Source organism: Engraulis encrasicolus, chromosome 3 (assembly GCF_034702125.1).
Source record: "Engraulis encrasicolus isolate BLACKSEA-1 chromosome 3, IST_EnEncr_1.0, whole genome shotgun sequence".
In the NCBI taxonomy this organism is placed as follows: domain Eukaryota; kingdom Metazoa; phylum Chordata; class Actinopteri; order Clupeiformes; family Engraulidae; genus Engraulis; species Engraulis encrasicolus.
Window position 1 is genome coordinate 20,877,093 of NC_085859.1, and position 22,597 is coordinate 20,899,689.

A 22,597-nucleotide genomic window follows, 5' to 3' on the forward strand; every position below is an offset into this window, starting at 1 on the left:
GCCGGCCCCTGCACTTCAGCTAAGTGTAGGAGCTCCCTGATTGATGATGTCACAGGTCGGAGGTCACGGAACCCTGGGTAGACATGTTATTCATTATATCCTCCGTAGGGCTCTTCTAATACGCGAGTGCGATTCACTTGAACGAGAGAGGAGCTCGCGCCTCCAGAAACAGATTCATCACGGCACAGCTGGGCTGGGCAAAGGAGGGCAGCGCTGGACCATGTGACCCGAGATGAGATCTCTTCTGCTGGATAGCTGTACTGTGGAAGAGGCACTGGAGCACTTCCATACTAAAAAACACATGGCAGTAACTATGCAAAAACTAGCACTGATGATGAAAATGTCTTCAAAGTCATACTACTCATTCCACCATGTTGCTCTGCATATAATAGTAACGATGCCATTACATTACATACATGGAAGACTTTTAGGAAGAAACCAGATGTTAGTCACAAGAGGTATGTTAAATAAAGTCAACCAATTGCCAGTCTAAGCTCAGTGTTAACAGACTATGTAGCTACTGTGTTTTGGCTTTGTTGGGCAAAAAAGTGGCCTGAACTCAGTGATGATACTCAGTGCTAATCCAGAGGAGGGGGAGGGTAAAAGGCTCTGGCGCTGTCTTCAGCAGGATCTTCCCAGCACTGTTCGCCCTCTCTTTCCCCCAGCTGTGGTCTTGGGTTGAGGCTATAGCCTGGGCATATCAGTGTGTGGTTTTGGGGTGTGTGTATAGTTTGGTGTGTGTGTGCGTGCATGTGTGCGTGTTTGTCCATGATTTGGTGTGTGCGTGTGTGTCCATGATTTGGTGTGCGCGTGCGTGCGTGTCCATGATTTGGTGTGTGTGCACGTGCGCAAGTGTCCATGATTTGGCGTGTGTGTGTGTGTGTGTGTGTGTGTGTGTGTGTGTGCGTGCATGTGTGCGTGTGTGTCCATGATTTGGTGTGTGCGTGTGTGTCCATAATTTGGTGTGCGCGTGCGTGCGCGCGTGTCCATGATTTGGTGTTTGTGCGCGTGCGCACGTGTCCATGATTTGGTGTGTGTGTGTGTATGTGTGTGTGTGTGTGTGTGTGTGTGTGTGTGTGTGTGTGCGTGCATGTGTGCGTGTTTGTCCATGATTTGGTGTGTGCGTGTGTGTCCATGATTTGGTGTGCGCATGCGCACGTGTCCATGATTTGGTGTGTCTGTGTGTGTGTGTGTGTGTGTGTGTGTGTGTGTGTGTGTGTGTGTGTGTGTGTGTGTGTGTGTGTGCGCGCGAACGGGCAGGAACTGAGGAACAGTGTGGGCCCCATCACATGCCATGAGCGATGCATGAGGACCGTGACTCGTAGTGAGGACGTAGCCTGCTGCTGGACGATGACGATGATGATTTTAAACACACACACACACACACACACACACACACACACACACACACACACACACACACACACACACACACACGGGTGACAGCTCTCAGTCGGGGCACACCAGAATCCAGCTGTGTGGAGTTTCAGACTGCTGTCCGAGATACCTCAGGCCGGTGGAGCGAAGCGAAGCGATGGGAACAACAACAACGACAAACGACGACGAATGGCAAGCAAGCAAGCAAGCAAAACCAGCTCCAGGGCCATTAGTAACATGCATGCACATAAGGAACCAATCGCAGGCCAGGGCTGCGTGATGATGTCATGCCCGGCGGGCGATGAGCTGAGAGTGATGGATATCTGTATAGGAACATTTCCTTCTCGCTGCCAGCCTCCTGTTCATGTTAAAAGCCTCGCACATCATACATCACCAGGGCCAGGGCCTTCTCTCTGAGCTCAAGAGCTCCTCCAGTACAGTCCCTCTCAAACTGGGGTCCGGGGACACCTGGGGATCTGTGAGGCATTGGCAGGGGGTCTGTGAGAAAAACCTACAGGGCAATACCTACATGAAAATGCTACAGAACCATATTCTACTGTCAGGGAAACACTGTTGCAATAAAATAATGTGCTTCTCCATAGGCCCCACTTTTGCGACAAAATGACTATGAAATGATTTTCATTAAATTGAGTATAAGGAAAATTGTGGTGACTGTAATTTGAGGTGCGATTATGAGGGAGTTCTTGCAAACCTTTCTACTCCATCAGGGGTCCCCTGTCCAAAAAAAGTTTGAGAACCACTGATCTAGATCAAACACATGGAGATGGCTCCTACGTTTCCTTGTCACTCTGGGTTTGACCAATCAGAAGGCAAAGGGGCTATTCCCTAAACCTTACCAGAATGCACTCCGCATTCTCCGCTTTGGGGTGGAGAGGTCTGACATGATGACGGACAGCGGCGAAACTGAATGAAAGACTGAGTGAAGAGAGTGGAACGTGGAACATAAGTGTCGCATGAAATATACCATAAAAAGAAAGAGAGAGAGAGAGAGAGAGAGAGAGAGAGAGAGAGAGAGAGAGAGAGAGCGCAAGAGAGATGTGAAAGACAAAGAAGTGAAAGAAAGCGTTACTTAATATGGCATTTAATTCTTTCCAAAAGGCCAGGCCCGAAAAAAAAATCTCCTTGAAGCTTGCCAATAAATCTGTTCGCAGATCTCTGTCGACATGACAAAAGACTCCCTGGCTCAAAGTCATTGAGGCATGGGGCGGGCGGTGGGCAGAGTGAGTCGGATGGAGAGAGACAGAGACTGACGGAGACACAGAGAGAGACAGAGGGAAAGAGACACAGAGAGAGAGAGAGATAGAGAGAGAGAGAGAGACATAGAGAGACAGAAAAGTTTAAGAAGGAAAGATGAGGTGAGAGAGAGAGAAGAGAGAGCGAAAGACAGAGAGAGACAGAGAGAGAGAGCTGCTTTTGGTGGGTGGGCCAGAGCAATATTTCAGTGTCTTCTCCTCTTTCTGCACTTCCTCTCCCCTGCTGTGCATGAGGTTGGGCAAGCAGCAGGCTTCACCAGCGGGGAGCGTGTCCATAACCAGGCAACTGTCTCCTGATTGATTGACATCTCGAGCGAGGTGTGTGTGTGTGTGTGTGTGTGGGGGGGTGGGGGGGTGGAAGATGCAAGCTGGTGTGTGTGTGTGTGTGTGTGTGTGTGTGTGTGTGTGTGAGAGGGTGTGTGTGTGTGTGTGTGTGTGTGTGTGTGTGTGTGTGTGTGTGGTGTGGTGTGGGGTATGGGAATATGCTCTGAGGATGGTTTCCTCACCCAGCCAGGCATGCTTCGCACATTTAACGCCTTCACACACAGGCACACTGGACTGCTTTCACACACACACACACACACACACACACACACACACACACACACACACACACACACACACACACACACACACACACACACACACACACACACACACACACACACACACACACACACACTGGGTGGGTTCGGCTCTTGTGGCTTTTCTGCATTTTTACTGTGCAGCAGCAGCTTTCTGCACCGCACGCTGACAGTAACAGATCACTCTGGTCGCACCATTAAAGGATCCAGTTTGAAGTGATTTAGAACCACCTGGGCCCCGCCGCTTTGATGTCGGAGGCCGTCGTTCTGCCACAGCTTGCTATTAATATTGTGTAAAAAACGTTATTAATCGCTTCGCTGGCAATTATGATCAAAACCGCCCCGGTCTTCACAAGGCAGCCCCATCAAAACAAAGCAAGACCAAAAAAAATGATCATCATGACGCGTGGGGAGACTTTTTTGTAGGCAAACAAACACTGTAACAGAATCCGTCTTGTCGATTTTATATAAATAAAAACGTATATGAATATAATATTACTCAACAGTGTCAACCTATAAAATGACACAGCCCACACAGAATGCCCCAACCACTTCTGATGCCAGTCACCATCAAAACATAGACAAGAACGGTCACCCTGTTGTCAAATGACCACAATTCATGTCAATTTAACGAGGGGGAAAATTGTAACATGAGACACTCACAACAACACACACACACACACAAAAAAAACATATTAATTAAGCATGAAAATAATTACAGGCTATAAATGGTTCCCATAGCCACGGAGCGAAGACGCAGGAGCATAGCCTCGGAGGGTGCCGACTGAGCAAAAAAAAAAAAAAAATCAATCCTCTGACAGTGTTTACAAAACACCGGGGTGGGCTCTTGGATGCCATCACTGGCTGCAGGCTGATGAACAGCCCCCTTTCTAATTACAGAGCTCTGGTCCAACCACGCCAAATTGACAAACACCTCGGTGGAAAAGGGGGATGGGGATGCGGGGAATAAATTAATAACCCAGGACAGGTTAGGTCGTAAATCTACCAACCTCCACCTTGCCCAGATTCGTCGGACGGATAGAGCAGGCCCTGCTCAGGTACAGCCACCTGCCAAAGCGGCTCATGACAATGTCTAATAACAAGCGCCATATTTTAACACATCACATGTGCCAATTCAATTCCTTCCTGAGCCAAACGGTGGAGAAATTCTTATTTTTTTATGATAAGGTAGCTAGGATGGTGAAAGTTCAGATCAGGTGTCTTGCTTTGAGTTCAACGAGTTGCGTTAGATAAGGGAAATGATCGTTTTAGGATGTAGAATGTTTGTATGCATGCATGATGGGCGCAAATATGCTTGATCTGGTTGATGTCTGTATGCATGCAAATGTGTGCACTGTGCAATATGATTGATAAATATGTATTATGTGTACATTGCTTGATACACTGCATTTTTGTCAGGTTCAATCACAATCAATTCAATAATAATCTATTTTATGTTGGCTGTAAACTTGTTTGATGGTGGTGGAAACAAATTTCCCCTTGGGACAATAAAGGCAATCTAATCTAATCTAATCTAATCTAATCTACTCTACGTTGGTGGGATACTGTCCTCTTACCTGCCACATCTTCAGGCACATGACCATGCCCAGCTTCTTGTCTGGCTTCAGGGATGCCACAGGCACCTTGCTGGAGAACTCTATGACCTTCACCTGGGGAGAGAAGAGGAACAACCCCCAAGGCAATGGCAGATCAAAAATGTGCAAACAAAGCAGTGCCTTTGTTATTGTATAACATTTACCAAGCAGGAAAAATATGTTGTCGACTCAAGTCACGCTCAGTTCCTTCCTAACCTTTAAAAGTGTGCCATCACTTGAACGCGATGGGAATTCAGGGAACACGGACATCCTAAGAATGAAGGCCAACCATAGAATCTGATGTAGACTTATCTTAGAATCTTACAAGTTTTAGAAGTTATACAGAATATGAAAATCATCACACCTTTAAAGGCATGTGGATAACGACACAGAGCGAGTTAACAAGTCTGTGGTTATTTACATTTGCATGCTAAATGCCATCACAAGCCCTTTATTATCACACCATCCATTGGCAGCTCTATCTGAATGTGGTGACAGACTGAAGTTGCTTCAAAGGACACTATTTAGACATGGTGAAAAATAAGTACACCGTCACAAAGAGAGAGAAAAAACAGCTCATTCTCTAAGTTTGTTCATTAGCGTCTATAATTAAGTGAACACAACAAAGTGCACAAAGTACTCTACACACAGGGAATATCCTCAACACAACACAAAACTGGTGCCAAGCCCTTATCCATTTGTGACGCTGGTCCTTCCATGAAGAAATCGTCCCACTGCAAACCTATTGGCTGCTGTTTTCTCTTCAAAGGCTTTTTTGCTTGCTCTTTGTATTTTGATTAGTCAAGTAAGGACTTGTTTCGCTCGATTTGACACAGAGCCTGATATTACTCAATAACTCCGGAGCTCGTAAAACACACCAAGCAGCAATAAAGGCTTTTCCTGTGACAAGCGCTTTAAAACGCGCTACGAGCCCGCTTGACAAGCTGTGTCCGTTGCTGCTCCACAGCCTGTAATCAGTTCGAATATAAAACAAACACGCTGACCTATTTCCCTGAAGACGCTGGCAAACATGAAATACACACAAGTACAGTGATGCCCACGAGGCAAACCGAATGCCAAACAATTTAAGGAGTCCTCCTGCCTGATTGAGAGCCTCTCCTCTGCTGATCGAAATAGATCCTGATTAGGCGGCAGGGTTGCCAGATGTGACAGATGTACAATAAATGCTCAAAAAAACATCTGAAGGTACTACATTTCTACTCAATTTGAACTGAATTCTATTGATTTCTATATCCTTACATTTACAGAAAAACCCAATATAGCTTTCTACCCGCAGACAGTCATCCTAAACAGCACAATTGGTGGGGGAAACCACCCAATCTGGCAACGCTGTTGGTGAAAGTGTGGGTCTCCTCATAGGGCAGTTTGTATTTTAGCGGGGCACCACATCTGTGCTCTATGTTTACCAGTATTGGCACCAAACAAAGCTGGCATTGAGACATTCAGAGCCCCAAGGAAGGAGTCCGCTCTACTTGTGCGGGACCACTTGAAGGTCATAAATGAGGTTGTATGGTGAATGGGGTAAAATCGACTTAGTGGAAACAACCTTTAGAAAGGGATATATATTAAATACGAGGTGCGGACCCATTTGGCTAGGTTAGCTAGGAGGTTGAGCATGTTTAGGAAAGAAGAAATTGATGAGGCAAGGCAGTGGATGCCTCTAGGTCTGACCTGTCCTGAGCTTCCTGTGTGAGGTTTGATGAATAAAAGTCAGTCGCTCGCTGAATCCACCTAGTGGAACTACAACAGCCTGTGTGCGCTTATGCACCAAGAACAGCATTCAATTCTTAACTAGACTTAAAAAAGGTTGTCGTCACGGAGTCAATCTTATTTTCGAAATGAATGTTTTCCACAAAGACTCTCACTAAGTTGGTCTTGGCAAAGTTGTTTTTAATCATGAATCATTACATGTATTAGGTTGTTTGTGTCAATTAACTTTAAGCTTATAGAGACGTTTATAGAGAGGCCCCGAGGAAGCATAAATTCATGTTGGAAGCATAAATGAATGTTACAAAGAGGATATTGTCTGATAGGCATGTGAGTACTTTAAAAAAACCTCTGCTACAACCAGCCTTTTGTAAATGCTAATGATTTATAATTTATAAATTTTATAATTTGAGCGGCGCCCGGGGAGCCATGTGGGGGTTAGGTGCCTTGCTCAAGGGCACTTCAGCCGTGGTTCGATCGGGCACTGAACCGGGAACCCTTGGGTTACCAACCCAGTGCTCTACCCACTGAACCACGACTGCCCCTAATGCTGCCCCTAATGCTGCCCCTAATGCTACATTTGTTAAATAATAATGCGCATGATGGGCAATTATTTACATGCTTGTTTGTTTTTTTATTACAACTAATCCTAAGTCATGAATTAGACGTGTCCATACAAGGCAAGTTACTAATAGCTCTATGAGACTTTTGTGTCAAAGTAGATGGGTGGTTGACGTTTAAGGGCGTAACGCCAAAAAAAACAAAGTTTTTCCAATTCCTGAAAAAAATAATGGAAAAAATTGGAAAAAAATAGAAAAAAAAGCACTTAGTGGTCCGTGGAAGTTCGCCTAATTTTTGCCATTTTTGGGAAAATGTGTCCTGCATCAACACATTGCATAGGCATGTCACACCGCAGGAAAATTAAGTCACACCATAGGAAATTCACTGCATTATGTCCATTTTAATCCTTTTGTATACATGACTGACATCTGAGCTCATGCTAACTTGATAATGATATTGTGTTTAATCTTAATATGTGTTTTCATTTATAAAAACTTCTTTTTCCTTCTATAAGAGCAGTCACACCACAGGACACCATAAAATGAACCTAAGCATTGCGTGACAGAAACATTGCAATATGAAGACATATTAAGTATGTCTCTTAATAAGAGGTTAATAGTCACTTTAAACTTCCACAGCACTCTCCAATAACTGAGGTACTGACTGGTTAGGAGCCAGTCTTAAAGACCCTTGTAGTCGGCCTTGCAGCTACCCGTTCACAAACATTGACATACATGTCACCCCACAGGACGCAATTTGTGTTACAAAATTGAACTTGTAGTTGATATCACTGTCTTGAGTTTTTTTTCATGTTCACATATCTTAATATAAAGTTAATATTTATGAAATCATGCCAAATGCTTCATACATTATTCAAAATGCTGTTGGTTAATTTATATATATATTATATTCCAGGTTTCATTAATGTTACAGTCACACCGCAGGATATTTGACATATAAACCTTTACATAAATCTTAACAAAAATGTATCTCCTCATCTAAGACTAATATGAAACACAATGTACCACATCTTATTTATTGACATTTGCTTTCAAGAGGAAAAATACGAGTTTTGTAGGTTTTTAACTAATGTTACGAAAAAACAAGGCGTCACGTCTCCCACCCAGATACATAATACTGTGCAGTACAGTGGGGCCATCTCCCGCTGGCATGCTATAGCTATAGGGTGGAGTGGCAGTTAGTGGTGTGGATCGTCACTGCCCTCACGATCCGATTCGATCACGATTCGGGAGGTAGCAATTCGATTCGATTCGATTCGATTCGATTATGCGATCCGATCCGATTCAATTCTACAATGCATTGCAATGCCTTACATTTCTACTGAAAGCAAAGCAAATGTTTAATCAGTCATGATGAGGCAATACAAGTAGTCAGATACTGAGCAACAATTTATTGGCTGTTTTCTGCATCATTCTGTATCAGTCTGTATCAGTCTTGCAATGTTTTGAAGTGCTTTTATTTAATTTAACATTCATTTGCTCCCGAAATATCCATGGAAGTAATTGAAACTTTAAAAAATTGCCGGATCGATTCTGGAACTTGCTGGATCGATTCTGGATCGTCCATGCCCCGCATCGATTCAGATCGCCGAATCGATCATTGTTGACACCACTAGTGGCAGTAGCACTTGCCAGAGATGAAGACCATGGGCCATTGGACATTGGCTGGAATACCTCCTAAGTATGTCTCCAGAAAAGAATGCTTCTCAATGTATCGCCATATTATATTGCCGTAACATGTAATACAAAGAAGTAATCATTAGAAAAAGTAACTCAAAGGTCATTAGTCATTTAACATGACTATCAAGAGACCTACTGTAAAAGGTGTGCAAACATTTTCCGACCGACTGACCAGCAGTTTGGAGTTTGAATTTTATTACAGGCTCTGGGCCCAATAGGCAGACACGCAACATAGTATAAATAAAATAGAAAATAGGCAGGAAGAGAAAGAAAACAAGTAATAATGCCTAAGCATATACAAACATACCCTCTCTGTCATGACAGTCTTAAAAGGTAGCCATACCATTGCTTCCACATATATGATTGATATCGGACAGAGCCGCATCTGGTGCAAGTGAGAATCATTATAATACAGTTTTTAGAACGCACATGAACTTATACATTACGTTCCGAAAGAGAGCCTGTAAAGTACAAAGTCCTGAGTCATAAAGTAGTTTACTTGCACTGCAACTCCTGGGCTTTTTCGGCAATATCCTCTGACAGTCATTATATGCTACTTGGAGTTTGCGCAAGGTCTCTTTTTTGTAGCTGACCCATAATGGAGCCGAATACATAGGGGTACAGTAGGCACGACACAAGCTTAGTATGCTTATGCTTATGTACATGAGTAAAAAATGGCTACAAATGTAAATCAAGTCATTTTCTGGATTTTCAGAAAAATGCTGATATTTGATAATTCGGTATAATATTAATTGCATCTCAATATTGAGAAAAGTAGCATTTTGCACTATGAACACATGTTTTTTTTGCTCTACGCTTGTAATGTCAAAGCAAGACTGGTTTATAATACAAACTTTGCATAGTGTAGCTAGGTAAAGTATATTGTATGTGTGTGCGTGCGCGTGTGTGTGCGTGGCGTGGATGCATGCACTTTTGTGTACCATGTCTTCCTGCTACATTGTGGTGTGGACAATTGTACATGTTTTCCTCCAGTGGTGATGCCTAACCACTGCCCCTTGTTTTACGGCATTCAAAAATGCATTTTACTCCATCTCACACACAAAGTATTGTTTTCGCTTAGTGGAGCAAAATGGTGTCGAGCCACAGGAGTCATGTAAACATTTGGCTGATGTTTCAGAGAGAACAAACCCGGAGTAAATCCAACAATAACAGTTGGAAAACAATCATAGCTGCTTTTTTTCAAGCAAAGGATCTAGATGATGATTTTCAAAAAGCCAGCTAGTAGAAGTAGCCACATTGTTCGCCCTGGCTCAACTACTTTGTATGAAAGAGGCCTGTTAATTTCAGAGAAGTTAATATGGTGCAATCGCTTCATCTGAGGGCTCTAATTGTACCCCCCTGGGGGGTTGAGGGGTATATTGCAAGACCTCCTTGGGGGGATAAAACAACACCCTCATTCACAGAGTGCGGTTGTGGTTCAGAGCCCCGGGAGAGGAGAGGAGAGGAGAGGAGAGGAGAGGAGAGGAGAGGAGAGGAGAGGAGAGGAGAGGAGAGGAGAGAGGAGAGGAGAGGAGAGGAGAGGAGAGGAGAGGAGAGGAGAGGAGAGGAGAGCAGTGCAGCGGCTTGAATTGGTTGGGTGGAGACAGGGGAGCCGCTATGGCGTGACTGAATGACTGACTGACTGAACACTCATGGTACCCAGAAAGCACCCTCCACCAACCACCACCCCCAAAACACACACGCACACGCACACGCACGCGCACGCGCACACGCACGCGCGCGCACACACACACACACACACACACACACACACACACACACACACACACACACACACACACACACACACACACACACACACACACACACACACACACACGCACAGACCAGGCTGCCTGCCTCCATGAGCTCCTTGTCTCCTTGGTCTCTCTCTGCCATAACTGAAGACCCACAGCACCCAAATGCATTCCCACCCATACCACCACCCACTACCATCATCACACCCCCATGCTCCCTGTGCGCTAGTCTTGGGTCTCTCTCTGCCTTGGGTCAGCCTGAGCAGAGGCTGCCTGGATCAAGTGACCAGCCAAGCACTTTTATGTGAGGGCCTGAGAGAAGCAGCGAAGGGCTGTAACAGAAATCTAAATCTATGGGGGCAGTGCAGGCACCCAGGAGGGTGTGTGTGTGTGTGTGTGTGTGTGTGTGTGTGTGTGTGTGTGTGTGTGTGTGTGTGTGTGTGTGTGTGTGTGTGTGTGTGTGTGTGTGTGTGTGTGTGTGTACTGATGTTCGACTCTCTGCTTTGCTCCACTGGGCATGGGATGGGGATGACCAGGCATCCGTAGAGACTCAATCCCGTGCCAACCCCCTCCAGCCAACACACAAGCACACACGCACACACGCACGCACACACGCACGCACGCACGCACGCACGCACGCACGCACACACACACACACACACACACACACACACACACAGGCAGGCAGGCATACACACAAACCCCATCCCATACCTCAACTTGTCTGCACAATACAGAGATCACACGCAGGCCCGCCGACAGGGGGAGGGGACAAACTGGTATGTTGTCCCTAGCCCAGGGAGAGAGGGGGCCCAGAATTGGGCCCCCATTACATTGTAGGTATTGGGTAGGGGGCCCTTTCAGATAACTTTGTCCCGGGCCCAGCAAAAGCTGTCACCGGCCCTGATCACACGCCTCAATATTCCCTTCAGAGACTAGCTGACACTAACATTTGAAGTGCCAGTGGCTTGGGCATCAGAGGTACAGATAAGCCGTGTCAGTCAGTCCTTCTTAATTCAAGCTGCTAATTAGCATTGACCAGAAGAGCAACTGCTTGTGAATAAGCTTAGGGCCCAAGCTGATAATATTGTTGACAACAAATGCCTGGTCACAGCTACGTGGCAACAGTTTGGCATTGGCCAACGTGACATCATGGGGCCAATACAAGTTACAAGGGATATGTTGTTGGAGTGCGCTTTGAAAGAACGTTTTTTTTTTAGATAGTGTTTTGGTTAAAAAAATACACTTTCTGTCAAAGCGCACTCCAACAACATAAATGGGGAAATTGTAATAATGGTAATCAGGGTTGAGGTGCCTTGAAGGCCTCAAGGACATCTAACCACTCATTGCTCTATGACTATCATCCTGGTAAACGCACATTAGCATTGTCACAGAACATCCACAGAGTATTTATACACTGGTGTAGTTATGTGAAACCATCAGATACAGTATAACACCTGTTTTAGCCATCCTTGAACGTCCACCATTACAGGCACGCAGTGTTAATTTTAGCCTAAAGCCGGAATGGCAGTGTGAAATATGAATGGTGATTATAGTTTCAAAGCTGATCACAGGTGTGCAATGTTTTCTGCACGGCAGTCAATGTTCAGAACAGACCAACAGATTGGTCTTAGACACACACAAAAAATCCACACCATTATTATGGGCCATCACACACGCGCACGCACGCAGGCGTTCACGCTCGTTCACACACACACACACACACACACACACACACACACACACACACGCGTGCGCACGAGCGCACGCACGCCCACACACACACGCGCACGCACATACACACATACAAACAGGCACGCCACACACACACAGACACGCACGCCACACGCGTACGCACGCACACACAATAATTCATGTGTAATGATGGGCACTGGGCATTAAGGCATTTCCTTCTGCTCACCTCGTCCATCTGTTCAGAGGCGTAGGCCAGCAGACTGCTGCTGCTGCTGCTGCCTCCAGGGTCTCCTCCGCCGGCCCCTCTGTGCAGCAGGCAGCACTGGCAGAAGCCCACGCTCCCTGTGTAGACGCAGTCAGACACCTCGCCGCGGCCCTCGCCCAGGGGCCACACGCACACACGCATGTCCCTGCCTTGACTTCATGCATGCACACATGCGTGCACACACACACACACACACAGACACACACAGACACACACAGAGACACAGACACAGACACAGACACACACACACACACACACACACACACACACACACACACACACACACACACACACACACACACACACACACACACACACACACACACACACACACACGCACACACACACACACACACACACACACAAAAACACACAATGTATAAATAAAAACTCAACCACATTCATACCAGAGAGATAGAGATGAGTATTCCTCTGCCTTTTAAGCCAACGCATTTTCTGTTTCCTTTCGTTGAATTTATTTGTTCCTTAAGCTATAGTTTTTGAATGACTGCAGTTTAAAAATAAGCCATTGGAATGACTCATCAGTGTGCATTTAATGCACAACACTAACTGTCAGTAGCCAGAACCAGAACAGGTGTGACCATAGAGAGTACATAGTGGAGGGCAAGTCAACGTTCTTTTCCATTCAACGCTTTGAAGCTGTTCTCTTCTACAATCTATGGGTGTTAGTTAGTTGCTGGGTCACCCAGAACAGGTGTTGCCAATTAAGGGCTTCAGTCCCATTTTGAATCAGACTGCACTTCAGATTTTATTATATACAGTGTTCATTAGATAAGCTAGAATAGCATAGATGTTATTTTTATTTAAACACTAAGCTCTGGCCCAAAAGGCAAGCCCACTTTTAGCATTTTCTGCGACAATGCAGTCTAGTTAGATACAATAGACTTTAATTTTGCTTAATACATGTCTTATAAGTTCAGTCATGTAAAGACTTTATTCTAATGTGTTGCCAAAATCTTCACTTGTTAGAGTATGTACAGAACCAAACATTGCAACTACCGGTATGTGGTGTCCTACGTAGTGCACGAGTGACCATTTCAGACAGCTTTAGTTCTCTTCAGCAAGGTAGCATTCCTCCTCCTCCTCCTCCTCCTCCACCATTAGGGAAGCACGTGAAGCGAGACTGATGAAGCCTTACTGAGTTTCCCCCAATGATTGTTTCCCTTACCTGAGGACAGTTTCAGTGTTTAGCGTGTCCACCCAGATGACGGAGGATCCCCCGTGGCCATCTAGAACGTTCTCAGACCTTCTGCTGTCCAGGTTCCATATGTGGACGGCCCCCTTTGCTGACCTACAGACGTGGTGTATAAACTTAATTAGCAAACGCTATGAAGGATTACTAACACTGCTATGCTAAGATCAAACTTCAGTATATGAAAAAAACTGAAATAAGTTGACAGTGGCAATCATGTGGTAGGCTGTGAGAAAGGAAAAAAAAAACGGATTTGAGTTACTGAGGTATACAAAAATGTGGTAATCCTTTTCTTTGAAGGGGTCTAACATGACCAATGCCAGGAACATTAATGACACATTATTGATGTTTATGACTGTTGTCATCATGTGTCATTCGATTTCCGGAATGCCAGGACACCCAAACAATGTCAACTTGACACTCCACAAACCAAAAAGCACATTATGACTGTCACAACATCAATAATATGTCATATACGTACAATAGGGTGCATCAGTTGCCCCCTATGAAAAGATATTGCCTTGGCCCTATAGTAAAAATGTTCTACACCCAGTAAAAACACACTGTGTAAAATATTTTGAAATTTGGATGAAGTCTACCGGGGCCACCAGCCCTATGAAAATAGAAAATAATGGTGATAGTCAGAATCTTGGAATAGAAATGGACATTTTGCTGCATAAAGGTACCCAATAAAAAACATATTGTCTCAGCTCTGTGATAAAAATGTTCTATGCACAGTAAAATCACTCTGTGTAAAATATTTTGAAATTTGGATGAAGTCTACCGGGGCCACCAGCCCCATGAAAATAGAAAATAATGGTGACAGTCAAAATCTTGGATAGAAACAGGGCTGGACTGGCCATCTGGCATGGCGGGCATTTCCCGGTGAGCCCCGCACCCTCGTGGGCCCCCATTTTTTTTTTTTTTACATTACTGAAAATAGGGGCCCATGAGGGTGCGGGGCACACCGGTGAGTCAGTTCTCCGGCACTAGTAATAATGAGGGGGCCCCCTTAAATCCAAAAGTGCCCGGGCCCTATTTATCGCCCAGTCCAGCCCTGAATAGAAATGGGACATTTTGCTGCATAAAGCTATCCAGTAAAAACATATTGCCTCAGCTGTGTGATAAAAAAATGTTCTATGCACAGTAAAATCACTCTGTGGAAAATGTGTTGAAATTTAGATGAATTCTACTGGGTCCACCAGGGCCCGTGAAAATACAAAAACAATGGTGATAGTGATGGGCAACCTGGATTCCAAAGTTCCAGTCCACATATTCCTAATATAGCCAATATAATGAACCAGCTGACGCACTGCCAGTATCAAGCAAGAGATTGCAAAGTTGTATGACTTTTGTGTGCTTCACCTGTTGGGCCTACAGGATTGTACAGGTAGCTGTTAATACCTGGTGGAGCATCTGTTACTAAAGCTGTGAATGTTTCCTTGGAATGACTTGTGTTTTTTTTTAAGAAATCCCTGCAGTAGTTCAATAGAGTACATACAATACAACTGTAAATGAATGTTGGAAAAGAGTGGCTTCTCAAAACCTGTACTTAAGTGGCTTCTAGATATGTCATGGGTATCACCAGGTCCAGAGTCCATTGCCAAGGGCCTCTCAGGTAAGTTATAGTACTCATCTGATGGAGTAAAGTGAAATACTACCACAGGCCGATGGGATAAAGAAGTAATGGCACTCTTCAATATAGTTGTATTGACTGCTTTGTAGCCTAGGCATTCCAAGGAACATTCACAGCTTTGGTACAGATGTTCCTCCATGAATTGTAGGCCCACAGGTGAAACACACAAATATAACAGTCATGCAGCTTTGCAATCTCTTGCTTGATACTTGCAGTGGTCCAAGGCAGCAAGGATTTGATATTGTGTTGCAAAAGAGCAAATTTGCCTAAATATAGCAGTTTGACCATCAGTCTGTCCTGAGACTGAAGTCTGTGTAAGTGGATCGACTGAATACGCAACCTGCTTAGATATTCCTTCTGTTTGTGCTCCCAATACAGGTGATCTCACTAATTACCTCATCAACCTGGCTTAAGTGGTAATTAGGCTCAGCTGGTTCATTATATTGGCTGGGGCAAATGTATCACGCAGTTTGTCCACCTCTGTTTTAAGACAATGGCAAACCTAGATTCAAAAGCTACAATCCAGTGCCACAGATTTCAAATTACCTGGTTTTACCTGTCCAATTGCCCTAACTGGAAAGGTAAAACTAGGTATGTCATTTGGAATATGTGGCACTGGACTTCAGCTTTGGAATCCAGGTTGCCCATCACCATCACCATTATTTTGTATTTTCATGGGCCTGGTGGACCCGGTAGAATTCATCTAAATTTCAACATATTTTACACAGAGTGATTTTACTGTGCATAGAACATTTTTATCACAGAGCTGAGACAATATGTTTTTTATTGGGTAGCTTTATGCAGCAAAATGTCCATTTCTATTCCAAGATTCTGACTATCACCATTATTTTCTATTTTCATGGGGCTGGTGGCCCCGGTAGACTTCATCCAAATTTCAAAATATTTTACACAGTGTGTTTTTACTGGGTGTAGAACATTTTTACTATAGGGCCAAGGCAATATCTTTTCATAGGGGGCATCTGATGCACCCTAACGTACAAGATGATTCTGAAATGAGTCTGGTCATTCTTATGCCGGTTAGAACCCTTCAAATGTACAAGTGTTACCAAAAATGTTAATGGCACAATTTTAGTTGTGATAGGCCACCATTCATCTGTTTAGAAGGTGCATGATTCAGTAAACATTTCTGTATAAAAAGAAGACAATCCGCCACACTTCGGGTCTATTTTTGTGCAAAGAAGCAAGTCAAGTAAAGCTTCTTTGCACAAAAATAGACCCGAAGTGTGCGAATTGTCTTCTTTTTACACAGAAATGGCATAATTTTAACTTAATGCATGTGATGTTGTTGCTGTATAACAACAGCATTTATACAGACAACTGAGCGGCCAGGAATGTTGCCTCCATCCACCCCCTTATTACAGGGTAAGCTTTTCCAAACGTGGCTATTGCAAATGCAGGCTCTCCAATAACTAACCCACCCTCAACATCAGTGTTGCCAGATTGGGCAGTTTCCCACCAAATTGGGCTGGTTAGGATGACCGTGTGCGGGTAAAAATTTATTTCCGCATTTAGCAGAAAAACCCGCCCAATTTTTGCCAAAGAAATCAATAGAATTGGGCGGTATTTTGTGCTTCTAGGCGGGTTTTGAGCATTTTTTGGGCTGGAAATCATCAGCCTCATCTGGCAACCCTGCTCACCATCCGCACTCACCCTGAGAAGAGCAGAGGAGGAGCAGGCCTGTGGCAGCTGAAGTGCAGGGTGTTCACAGCGGCCCCTACCCCTCTCAGAATGAACTGGGGGTCCGGCGGGGGTCTAGCCATCACATCCCTCACCCTCCTAGCCCACCCAAAATCCTCACGTGGCCAGCCTGCGGAGAAAAACAAAAAGAGTTCGTCACAGGTGGGTTACAAATCCGCCGCTAGTGCCGGAGCTGTTAGCATGCATTAGCAGATTAATGACAGCGCAGAAATGATAGTGTGAGTTGAGTCTGGGTTCATTTTCTTCATCAGTCTCAATCTTGTAGATTAAAATCTTTCTGGCATTGCTTTGGCTTCGATCATTAAGGGCAATTTGGACGAATGTTCCCAGTTTTAGAGGAGAAAAGAAAGAAAGTTTTAAAAAAAAGCGTAGTGTTTGGATCTGAAGGATGGAGTTTATGTTCATGGTGCGTGTATTCTTGCTCATAGCCATCATTAGCATCTCAGACTGCAGCAAGAACCGAAGGCTAACGAGAAGGCTAATCAAGCGCCATAGCCAAGGCTTCTCCATTCATCTTCATCTGTCCTAGTGAAAACAACCTGGGCAGACAGTCAGTTTTTCTCCTCCTCTCCCCATCCAAAAATCCTTATATATGCACCACGAATCATTTCACCACATTTAGAACATGACTACCTTTATAACATCTGGGGATTCGCTGCACACCACGAATATAAATAAGGCCTCTAGGCCATGCAGAGAAGACTTTTCTTCTTTTTTTTCATGTTTTCCTTCTCTCTCTTCTCTTCCATATGATAGTTCTTATTCAACACATCATAAATCAGGCCACAAGACAATTTAATTACTGTAAACAAAACAGGTTCCATTATCTTTCTTTCTTTATCAGACAAACTTTTTTCCCCGTCATCAACGACAGGTTTCTCAGAGCGCACACCTTATTTTTTAATGCGATCAACTAAAGGCAGGGCCGTACTGGAAATACCGTACAGTTGACCACAAAAATGCAGCAGGAAATTATGTGTCAATGTCAAATTATGCAGACTTGCAGACTGCCGGTGTGTTGTTATGGCACACACACACACACACACACACACACACACACACACACACACACACACACACACACACACACACACACACACACACACACACACACACACACACCGATCAAGACAGACGTACTGTACACAAGCAACACTCGCATAATAAATAGCAACAACAAAAGAAAAGGTCGTCATTTAAAAAAATGTTCAAGCACCCTGTGCTCACAAAAGAAAGAGACAATCTAAGACTGTGATCAAGCTCCTCATGCCATGCTGTCTGCGAGTGAGCACAATCCACCCCCGCCCCTTCTCAGGTGAAACTCAAGCCTGTGGTATTTTGGAGAGGGCCCAGTGCAGAAGGTTAGCGGTTAAATTGTCCATGCTAATCCGCCAGGCTGAGACGGACGGTCAGTCGCTCGGTCGGCCCTCGCTCGCTGCTCGCCCTACCTGCCTAATTAAGAGACTGGAACCACGGTGCCCTCTCAGTCTGACCTCTGACAAAGACCTCAGTCACAGCGTGTCCTCTCTCGGCGTCCCGCTCCCTTTCTACGTTTCTGCTTCTCTTAACCCCATTATGTTGTCTCAATCTCTGCTCTCTCTCTCTCTCTCTCTCTCTCTCTCTCTCTCTCTCTCTCTCTCTCTCGGCCGCAGTGCAGTCACTGTCACAAAGTCCCCCCCCCACCCTCGTGCCACAGATGAATGACTGTCTTGCCTCCAGGAGCCGTGACCATCAGATCCCAATCAGGCGGCCCAGAGCAGAGACAGGCGACCAGGAGTTAACCAGCCCGTTAAAAATGGATTCAGTTACCAGCACATAATCAATGGGATGCCTTTAAGAATGACAGGGAGGAGGAAGGGGGCAAAGAGAGCAACCACAAGTTCTTAACATGATCAATAACCAAGCTGGGCCATTCATGCATGCTTCAATAATGATCAATAATGAAAGTAATGTGGATGTTTTTTTTTTTCAAATGAGTGACAAGTGACAGGTGCAGATGGCTAACAGTTCCAGAACAACTTCTCCACATGTAATGAATTCAGGCCACTCAAAATCAGAACGCCCCATCCATGAAGCGCTCGACTGCAAGTGAAAATGAACGCTCACATGATAGAAAGCTCCCTCAAAGCAATAACCGGAAAGACAATCACCCAGGAGAAGGTCGTTTGCAAGCCTGTTGCAGGAAATTGGGCAACTTGGCAGACTTTCCCCAGCGCATACTGCACAGTGCTTGCAGTTTTTGAATTTTTAAAATGCTTTCATCATTGTTACTTAGACTAGCCTATATCACCACACTCGCAGATTATGTGGCTACACCCTTAAAAACTTGCAACACTTTTTTAACTCCTGTCACTCGGAAACAAAAGACAGCGAGGGGATTACAGAAGACATGGGGGACAGTGCACAATGGCCAAGTCTTCTAAACCTTGCAACCATGTCCGAGGACCCCTTCTCTTTTCATAGCTTGCTACTTTACCCAAAAACAAAAAAACACTAAATGTGCGCAGAAAGCCACCCTAAGACACAAACAAAACAAAGCTGTGACACATTGTCACTCACAAACGCTGCCCTATTGTCTCCACGCAACGCAAAGACGCAGCAAAGCAAACTTCCTGAGTCAACACAGAGTCTCATCACGCAACGTCTATCCCCTGCTTAAAAAAAACACTCGGTTATGTGACAAACTGTGTCCCACTGTCAATTAGTGCAACATATTATCAATGACATTTAGTGCCCAAATGCAAAGTTAAACAAGGACTGTGTATAGAAACATACTCATATAGGAAAGTCCTTAAAGGGACACTATGCAGGAAATGGTCAAAAAAGGTACTGCAACTATGCTGCTCATTGAAACTGTGTTGCCTATTGCCAAATTTGACCTTTTCATGAAAGTTTACTAAGTAATGAACTAATATTTTCTAGTATGGCCCAAGTACAGTCATTTTTGCAGCTAAAAATGGTTATTTCTGGAAATTCAAAATGGCGGACCATGGAGAAGATCCCCCTTTTGATGTATGAAAAGTGAAATATTTCCTGTCATAATGAATATTTAGAATTTGATGGTGGTGGTAAGTATTCATGAAAATAGTAACATTAGTGAACGGGAAGCATGACGTCTGGAAATAAACAACTAAAAATCTTGCACAGTGTCCCTTTAAAGGATGTTAGCTACTAATTTGGACTTGATGGTATCTGCGTGTAGGCAATGTGATGCAGTGAGCATTACTCAGTATTTCTCATAACTCAGCGATTGCTGTGCACAGGGAACAGAGAGAGAGACAGAGAGAGAGAGAGAGACAGAGAGAGAGAGAGAGAGAGAGAGAGAGAGAGAGAGAGAGAACAAGGGGGGAGCAGAGAACGAGTGAGGGAGAGAGAAGCAGAAGAAGAAGAAGGAGAAGAGAAAGAGAGAAAGAAAGAAAGAAGATTGAGGTTTCTACTCCCCCTGTAACAGATAAGACAGCTCTGGTAATCTGACTCTAAGTCTTTGGATAAAGCCAGTTTGTCTCTTCTCGGGCCGTCTCTCAACACCTCCTTGGTAATTAGGCCTAATTATGAGAGGGAGAGTTCGCTTCCCCTTCATGTTATTAAATAAGGGCCGGCCTCGCCAGCCAGGTATCTTTCAGCACCGGCAAGGGGCTGGCGACCTTCAGATCAAACGAAGCCACTATCTGTGCCCCATGGTTTGCTGCTTATATGAGACGGGATCGGCAGGGCTGGGGATGAGGGGGGGACCGGTCATTTTAATGTGGGCTTCAAAGATTGGAGGAATAGGCCGTCCGCATTCCTCGGCTGGCTCTGTGTAGCTGGTATCGTGTAATAGGCAGCTACCCACCTGAGCCGTGTGAGTGCCACTCCACTGATGCCTCCCCTCACTACACATCACCACCACCACCCCCTTCCATATTTTTGCCATTCATAAATAAGGCCAAGACACGAAGATCACAGGGGCCTTAGAAACCTCAGACCAGTGCCTCATGCTTTGTGGAGCCGCGCCATCGTATAATACAGCAGCGTCATAGAATGTCTTTGCAGACTCCAGGCATGTGCATGGGAAAGAAGAACAAGCGCACAATGCATATGACAGAATAGAAATATATTTTATTTAGCCGAGAGCGCAGGGCATACACGATACAAAGTCTTAAATGGAATTTTACACCTGATAAATGTCCCCTCACTCTTCCCTACAGCCCGATCCTACTGAGGGCATTATTTTTTGTTTTGTTTTATTGAAAGTGCCTTATCTGGCTTTGCTTTCTCTCCATTCCAACTGTACTACACTGTTAGTCAGCCTTGTCCCCTCCACACCCCATCCTCTGTTCTTGAGACTATAGCAGTAAGAGGAGCACCCCTGAACCAACCACCTGGCAAGGAGAATGCTGAATAGAAAAGGGGGCTCCATTATAAAAAGCCAGTTAAACAAAGAGTAAAGGAAGCACAGAAGACTCACACCCTTTATTGTGAATTCAAACAGGGACTGGGGGACGGTGGTGGCAATCTGAGCTAGAAAAACACTCCCATGGAAGATAGAGAGGGTGAAGTCAGACTCCAAGTGCACCAACACCCACAGTGTCACTCAGACTCTCAGAAGGGGGAAGAGGCTGTATTGTTCCTGTCAATGGCGTGAAGGCGGTGTTGGGGACTGCCAGAGATAAGGGTTGAATGTGGGCTAGTCTGACTGTCGGAGGAGTCCAAGCTGATGGAGCACTCTGTCACTTCAGCCCGAGTTAGCGGGGGCTTACCGGTGATTACCAACAAAGAGGTCCAACACAGGTACCTCTACCTTATCTGTTGGCATCAACGCCTGTTTCCTTCCCCTTGGTGCTACACCTCAAACATACCGAGGAGATAGGTAAACAAATGTGTGACAGTTTGAATCGCCCGTCCGTCACACCACAACATCTATTGGTAAACATGTCAGAGATAATGGCACTAAATACAGTGGATGGAGCAAGTAATTATACAATGTCAAAATGTAGCCAACTATCTTAAAATACAATTTCGGAGATTTTACTTTGCAACTTGCTAAAAATGCATGTAAGTGTTCTGCGCATTACCTTCTCAAAGAGCATCAGTAGCGTATAAAGCTCAGGTAGTGACTGTGCAGACGGGCGAGAGGTGAAGTATGTGTAAACATTACCCAACTGTGACATTGCATGAATCTCAGATAAACTATTTACCTTAAAATAGCACACACTCAAAGGATACCAGAATCCAATGCCTCTGCTGATAAGAAGTCGCGTGGATATAAAAACATGCGCCATCGGAAGCGAAAGACCCTAACGAATTGGAGGCTGCCCGTTGCATTGCCTGATGGTTTTCCCCCTGTCTGTGTAGCTAGTGGACGGAGCGGTCTGTGCGCGGTGACGGTCTCTGAACGGAGCTGTTGTGCGCGCCTAGCATCGAGCGCAGTGGGGCATAGACGCAGACGTTTAGGAGAAAGATTTTTTTTTTCTCTTTGAGAACATTTGTGAAACTTATGACTAATGTGTTTCT

At 44.8% G+C, this 22,597-nt stretch overlaps 1 protein-coding gene across 1 annotated transcript in view; it reads right to left on the reverse strand.

Moving 5' to 3' along the window:
* gnb1l (guanine nucleotide binding protein (G protein), beta polypeptide 1-like) overlaps positions 1 to 22,355 on the reverse strand; it is a 41,923-nt gene extending 19,568 nt beyond the window's left edge. Inside the window, exons 1-5 of the mRNA XM_063194964.1 lie at positions 22,282 to 22,355; positions 17,057 to 17,213; positions 13,726 to 13,848; positions 12,498 to 12,690; positions 4,813 to 4,905 (exon numbers count right to left, since the gene is read on the reverse strand). Coding sequence (XP_063051034.1) covers positions 4,813 to 4,905; positions 12,498 to 12,690; positions 13,726 to 13,848; positions 17,057 to 17,166 — 519 coding nt within the window. The 5' untranslated portion in view covers positions 17,167 to 17,213; positions 22,282 to 22,355. The remainder of the gene's footprint in view (positions 1 to 4,812; positions 4,906 to 12,497; positions 12,691 to 13,725; positions 13,849 to 17,056; positions 17,214 to 22,281) is intronic.
* Between the last annotated feature and the right edge of the window lie 242 nt (positions 22,356 to 22,597).